The 6,671-nt window shown below is 39.0% G+C and overlaps 1 protein-coding gene and 1 long non-coding RNA gene across 2 annotated transcripts; one reads left to right on the forward strand and one right to left on the reverse strand.

Annotated features, from left to right (window-relative positions):
* The first annotated feature begins 865 nt into the window (after window positions 1-865).
* Window positions 866-4,742, forward strand: LOC137132543 (uncharacterized). Its single transcript, XR_010915136.1, has 3 exons — window positions 866-910; window positions 4,024-4,220; window positions 4,486-4,742. It is a non-coding gene; the product is annotated as an uncharacterized lncRNA (long non-coding RNA).
* On the reverse strand, window positions 1,657-3,345 carry fgf9 (fibroblast growth factor 9). The gene is made up of 4 exons (XM_067515795.1): window positions 3,276-3,345; window positions 2,815-2,943; window positions 2,588-2,691; window positions 1,657-2,434 (listed from the first exon to the last, which is right to left on the reverse strand). The coding sequence occupies exons 1-4, from the start codon at window positions 3,343-3,345 to the stop codon at window positions 2,252-2,254; spliced, it is 486 nt and encodes a 161-aa protein (XP_067371896.1). The 3' UTR covers window positions 1,657-2,251.
* Window positions 4,743-6,671: the final 1,929 nt, after the last annotated feature.

Consider the following 6,671-nt stretch of genomic DNA (forward strand, 5'->3'; position numbering starts at 1 on the left):
GAGTGGGGATCAGGTGACCTCCCACTTTGTGGGTAGGGTTACATGCTCATATGCCCCAAAGTGTCCAGTTGGTGTGGAAAGTCAGGTTGAGAAAAAAAGTGGCTGGTTACAGCCTTTAATACTCACTTTATTAGCATACTTGCTTGCATTTTGGTCTCAGAATTTCTATGATGCTTAAGACATCTTATAACCTGATTATTCTAATGCAGTTTCTGGATTGTACTCATATTTACAGAACCATAATTGATTCAAGATACTAAGTCATAGTTAAGAGACAAGGTATCTTTCTTTAGTTTGCTTAATTATATAATCTATATATAATTATATAATTATATAATTCTTTTAATGCTTTTCCAGCCTTTGGCTGTATCCTCCTTACATTTTTGTTTCTAATTTCATTCTTATGTCCAGCAGCAGAAATACATGTTAAGTTGTGTTAAAGGATAATGTTGGTTAATAATTTTATGTTCTCAATCTCTAAACATCTTTTATTGATCGTCAGTCTGTAGCCTGGATTAGATTGTTCATCTGTCCCATAGACCTTTATGATCAAAATATTTTGAACAAATGTTGCCCCACATGATCTGAATCAGCATTTCCTCGTATCATGGTCAGGGGCATGCTTAAGAGCTCTTCCGGAGTTATGGTGATTCATATCAGCGTGGACAATATTTATGGTGACCAAATGCATTGTAATGAAGAAACACTTCATCCGGTGGGCGGTGGGTCTTTGGCTGTGTTTTTGAAAAAAAGAAGAGGTCTTTGGCACAGACAAACAAGCTGATTCAGGCTGCTGAAGAGACAAGAAATCAAGATGAGAGGAGCGACTGTGGTGCAGGAAGGTAGAGCGGTTGTCCACCAATCTTGCAGTTGTTGGTTCAATCCCCGGCTCCTCACATAGTTGCTCCTGGTGAGTGTTGGCTAAACTTAACCTTTAAATGCTTTAGGTTTTATGAGACAAGGTTTTAACATAGTGGCTCTTTGACTTCTGCTCCTATGTAGGTTTATCAAAGGGAATGAAATGTCTTTTGTGTTGCTTTGAGGCAGTGGAAACTTCCATTGAAAAAACTCAGCTGTTTTCTCAGAAAAAGTACTTTAAAAATGTTCCTAAATGTATTAAACAAACACTGGTAAATAACAAAAGAGGGACCCAAAGAGCAGCAGCTTTACTGACAAAGCTATTTTTAATAATGTGTCTGTTCTATTTCTTACTAAGTTAAGTTAGTTACTCTTCAAACTATCTGGAAGTGAGTTGGGTGAACTGTTGAGTCTTCAACATCTCACAATAAGTGATAGAACTTATAATCATTAAAGGTTTCTTTATTTTACCTGCTTAAATCTTGAACGAATTCAAACACACTTTATCACAAATTATTATAAAAAATAGACATTTTATTTAGCACTGGAAACCAGGCTAAATCAAATAAATAAAACTACACCACTACTATAAATAATATAAATAAAACTGAAGAAAATAATGAATTACATTTTTTCACTATGGTCAGACCCAGTTCTCTATGAACAGTCAACTTGTGATAAAAAGCTTTTTAATCACTGAAAACTAATTCATAAGAAGTAAAATGTACGAACAGATAACAAATTATCAACATGATCATTCATTCACATTTCTGCCGGATAAGTCCAATGTCACACCCACTGCTGAGAGGAATACATTTGATCACGTCAGCTTCCTGTTTGTTGAAAAACAGGTATTAGAAGGTAGCTTTAACAGACAAAGATAGAAGCAAAGTTCCCTTATATAAGTTTCAAACCAGCTTCAGTGCAAACCATTGGTGATTGATTGACTGATTGATAGATGGATAGATGGCTGTATGTTACAGTTATTGTAGTTATGTTGTGACGGAATGATGAAGGTCTGTCTCCTGACACAGCAGAGTCATAAAGACTTATGAATGTTGGCAGAAATGATCTCCTGTACCGTTCTCTCTCACAGCGGATTTGAAGAAACCTCTTGCTAAGTTTCCATACAGGTCCCCAGTATAGAGAAAGGGGGCAAAGTTTCACTGCTAATCAGAGGTGTACAGGGTGAGGAGGAAGGGTGAGAGGACTATCCCCTATGTGAGAGGTTCTCCTATGTTACAGACCAACCGCTTTGACACACATCTCCGCAGCCGCACAAACTGTGGTGTGTCGGTCAAGTAGTCACATGTCACTCACAGAATGTAACTCACTGTGACAATGTTTCATATTTAGGTTTTTCCTGACAGAGCTGGGCGATAGTGAAACCTGATCACTGTGTTCTCCGTGGTAGGAAGTGGGTGCAGGGCTGGTGGCGGCTCACACTGTTGCCCTTCCTTAGGTCTCCCTTGTTAGAGAGAGCCAGGTAGATGCCCGGGTGAGACAGAGAGGAGTAGGTAGTGTAGTGATTCTCCTCCAGGTTCTCATTCAGCAGGCAGTCGTCAGAAAACTGCTCCTGGAAAAGACGACCAAGAAACATTAATCACATTGTGTGGTTTCAAGATGGCACCCTGTGTCTCAAAATGGTCCAGGTCTGAGAAAATACACATTTTCTCATGCACTACACCATGCTGTATTACTACTGTTAGCTTTGCAGTGTCCTACATACTGTTCCATATGCCCTTCCTTCTCCATTCATACAGAGGTACAAGCCACTCCTGACTCCTCTGATTCCAACCACTCCATGCTTCATAGCAAACACCTTCAACCAAGCTGGTGAACATGGAAAAAAAATGAACATCTCAGGTGACTGCATATCAGTGTATATACAGACTCTAAAACCAACCATGAAACCATGAAAATGCTGAGAGGGTCATATGGGTGGAGTGAACTCACAGTAGTTAGTGGGTTTGTGGACCCCTTTTACAGAGCCACTGGGCAGAATCTGGAGATGGAAACCAATCCCAACACGGCAGTAGAGCAGCTGCTGTTTTTGCTCTTCTCTGACTGGATAAGAACTATTATCTGCAAGTTAAAGAGATCATTTATAGTGGATAGGTGACACTCTGACGACTAATGGATCATGTCATTTAGGAAATTTCAGAAATTAGTGTGAAAAAGATGCTGGACAGAGAGACGGACAAAAGGCTCTTCTGCTTTTGCTTTGGGAACTGTGAACTTTTTAAAAAGATTCTTCAATCCACCGCCAACCAAAGATTTTAGTTTGAGTAGTATGCATCCCTTAAATTTAACAAACTAAATGACTCCCACAGTAATGCAAAGAAACATGAAGAGAAACCCCACAGCAAAGCAATGACAATACAGAAAGTTGGACCTAAGCTCACTGCCTCACTTACCAAGTCTGACAGCTATGGTGGCCTTGTGTCTAGTCCTGAGGTTTATAATCGTTATAGCATCACGTATCATGATGCCCTAAAAAAGCACCTTTTTGAGTGACAAATGTGTTTAAAATCAAGGTTAAGTGGTTATGGAGACATTAGGTTTTTAAACGTTAGAATGCATTGTTTCACAGAAGGAAGACGGGGTATATGGTACATACTCCAAGCATGCACCTTCTTGGGCACAGCCCTAAACAGCTTCTCTTTGACCCAAACCATGAGCTAAAAAAGAGCAAATGCCATAGTTGACACGCCTGTATTGTGACTGCATGATATTTGCACACACCATTTTAACTTAGTGAACAAAAACATTTTAGAGCCAACATTATGACAATGACCCTGGATGTTTCACATTGTCAGAAAAACAAAGAACCAATATGTTTGACTAAATACTGTGTAGCTACCCCTTTCTAAAACCCTGTTTAAATCAAGAGTCCTGTAAGAAATTCCTACATGAAGGTAGTTATGTTCAGGCTTCGTTGTAACTGTTGTTTGATGTGTTGATTCAACAGTATGTAAGGAGACGTCACTGCCTCAGAGGACTTTACAGTAGGAACAACCACAACATTATCTGTCTTTAGACAGAGTGTTTATTGTCACAGTTGTCTTCAGCTCATGGTTAATGATCTGTACTTATATAATTCTTTTCTACCTATTGACCTCAAAGTGCTTTACACTGCTTCTTATTCACACACACCCACACAAGGATGGGGGAGCTGCTATGCAGCTGGCCAACACACATCGGGAGCAACTAAGTTCGGGTTTAGTGTCCTCCTCAACACCACAAGATGTGACCGGAGGAGCCGGGAGCAAACTTGGGGGATTGGTGAATTGGTGCTCTACCTTCCTGCACCACAGCCATGACAGTCACCTCATGTCATTAAAGATACTGGTTGTTTATTGGTAAGACCTAAGACACAATTTTGACATATTCTGCAGCTTTAGACTGCAGACTATTTAGTGACTATGCTATGGTAAAAAAAAAAAAAAATTATTTAGTAAGTTTAGTTGTGTAAATAATAGTTGCATAAATATTACAGCTTTTCTTTTACCACCTGACCTAAAATTTAATCATTCATATCATTGTGTTTGCCAAGTAAGTACTGATGGTTTCCACTTGGAGTAAAGTCAAACTGAAATGTTTCCCTTTCTTACCTTTTTCTCCAAGCATGGAGTCCCTGATTTTCAGCTTCCAGAGGCCTTGGAGGAGGGTGCCATGGTCATCGGGTGAAGTCAGTGGTTTTTCTCTCTCTCCTCCTACTGGCCGATCACACACACAGAACAGTAGCAGCAGCAGGCAGCCGGGCAGCAGCCCGGAAACTTCCATATTGAAGCGCATCAGACGCCTGGCAGCAGAGCACACAGTGAGGTCTTACACACCGTCATATCCACAGTCAGTGTCTGTCCAGTAGGTACAAGTTAGACCTCCTCTTTCTCTTCTTCTGCTGAACTTGTGCTCCACTGCCTGCTCCTCAGCTTTTCTACACCCACTTTCTCTTTTTATCTCCCAAGAGCCTCTGCTGCTCTAAAGCACTAACAGACAGGGACACAGGGAGATAATCAACTGTACACAATTGTTATCAGAAACATATCTGTAATCCTAGCAACAACAGCCTTAAAACACATGATGTTCTCCAATGTTATATTTTTACTAACACAGCCTCACCACTATTAACCTGTTGTAAAAGATGTAGTCCATAGTTTGTCTTTAACCACTGTATGCTGGGATGGAAAAGAATGTGACAAACATTGACACCTTATTGTGTGGATGCTGCCTGCTCACAAAAATGTGTTTTGATGTTACCCAATCAGAGCTGTGATGGGCTACAGACATGCAAACTGTTTGTTCAGTATTACAGTCACTGAGATTGGAGAGCAGCTGAGCTGATAGTGAGTTCAGAAGAACATGAATACAACATGAACACATATTCTGGGATCTCATGGAAGGGAACCTTCAATTAGTCAACTCACTTTTTTGTAATGTTGTACTGTACATTACAGGGCACCTCAACATTAAACCATACTCTTTGTGTTAGCTGAAGATGCAAGGCCATAACCATAGGCACTGGTCCTATGATCTATTGCTTTCAGTGGAGTCTTCTCTCTTCTGGGTTCAGTCTTTGTCCTAGATCCTGGGCCTTTGTCAAGGTTTCTTGTCACATTAAATCAGGTGTTATCTGTTGTAAATGTTTATGCTTTTTCTGATGTATAGTTACATAAATATCAGACTAAAAAAAGAAAATACTGAACCTTTGAAGATGAACACTTGAAAACTCTTTGCATTTATGTAGTCATGACTTTATTCTGTAAATTGCCTTGAGAATACTTTGTTGTGAATTGGCTCTATATAGTATAAGTTGTAGAGCTTATAAGTCGAAGTTGAAAATTGGTATCAAACTTTGACTTAATACCAACCAATGATACTTTAATACTAATTTTATAAAATCTATATTAACAAAAATTATATCACCTTGTCTTTTTTACAATTTTTTTGGTGGTTTTACAATAAAAATTGTTTACAGGACTTAAAGGTGTCAATGAATAAAAATTTTAAATGTGATAAGTGGAACCTCCAGGTTACTAGATGGCTGATGTAGCTCCTGAACCACATCCATTCTAACAAAATAGTACAGTAATAAGGAGCAAAATACAAATATTTTCAATGTTCATTAGAGTGGCATGTCACTGTCGAATGCTTAGGAGATTTACAGGTGACTGTGGCGCAGGAAGGTAGAGCGGTTGTCCACCAATTTCACAGTTGTTCGTTCAATCCCCGACTCCTCCGGTCACATGTCGAAATGTCCTTGAGCAAGACACTGAACCCCAACTTAGTTGCTCCCGGTGAGTGTTGGCCAGCTGCATAGCAGCTTCCACATCGGTGAACGAGTGTGTGTGATTGTCAGTACGAATAGATGAAGCAGTGTAAATCGCTTTGAGTGCCAATAGGTGGAAAAGTGCTTTATAAGTACAGACCATTTAATCCTTAGGTACTGAAATTTTCAATGCAATTCAGTTGGTGCTGAATTACTGAAGCTCTACACAGGAAGGTTTGGCTGCTCCCCCTAAGGTAAGTTATGGAACATATTTATATTAAAAAATTTTAAAAAATGTTGCACACTGAAGATGTTTTTTTTTTATTAGGCCATTGTATAATATGCCAATAAAAAAAAGAATACAATGATTTGCAAATTGTTTAGAACCTATTTTGATTGTAAATAGTACAAAGACAATGTATCAAATGTGAAAAATAACAAATTGTATTGTTTATTGAAAAACAATTCCTCATTTTGAATTTTAAGCCAGTAACAAATCTCAAAAAAAGCCGGAACGGTACAACAAAGATTTGAAAAGTTG

This window comes from Channa argus, chromosome 9, assembly GCF_033026475.1.
Source record: "Channa argus isolate prfri chromosome 9, Channa argus male v1.0, whole genome shotgun sequence".
Taxonomy (NCBI): Eukaryota; Metazoa; Chordata; class Actinopteri; order Anabantiformes; family Channidae; genus Channa; species Channa argus.

What these genes read in the sequence shown, in the direction of transcription:
- fgf9 (XM_067515795.1), bottom strand. Translation starts at nt 3,345, where the DNA reads ATGATACGTGATGCTATAACGATTATAAACCTCAGGACTAGACACAAG. An exon ending in CACCATAGCTGTCAGACTTG is followed by an intron (nt 2,944 to 3,275) that starts GTAAGTGAGGCA and finishes TTTAACTTGCAG; the next exon opens with ATAATAGTTCTTATCCAGTC. An exon ending in AAGGAAGGGCATATGGAACA is followed by an intron (nt 2,435 to 2,587) that starts GTATGTAGGACA and finishes CGTCTTTTCCAG; the next exon opens with GAGCAGTTTTCTGACGACTG.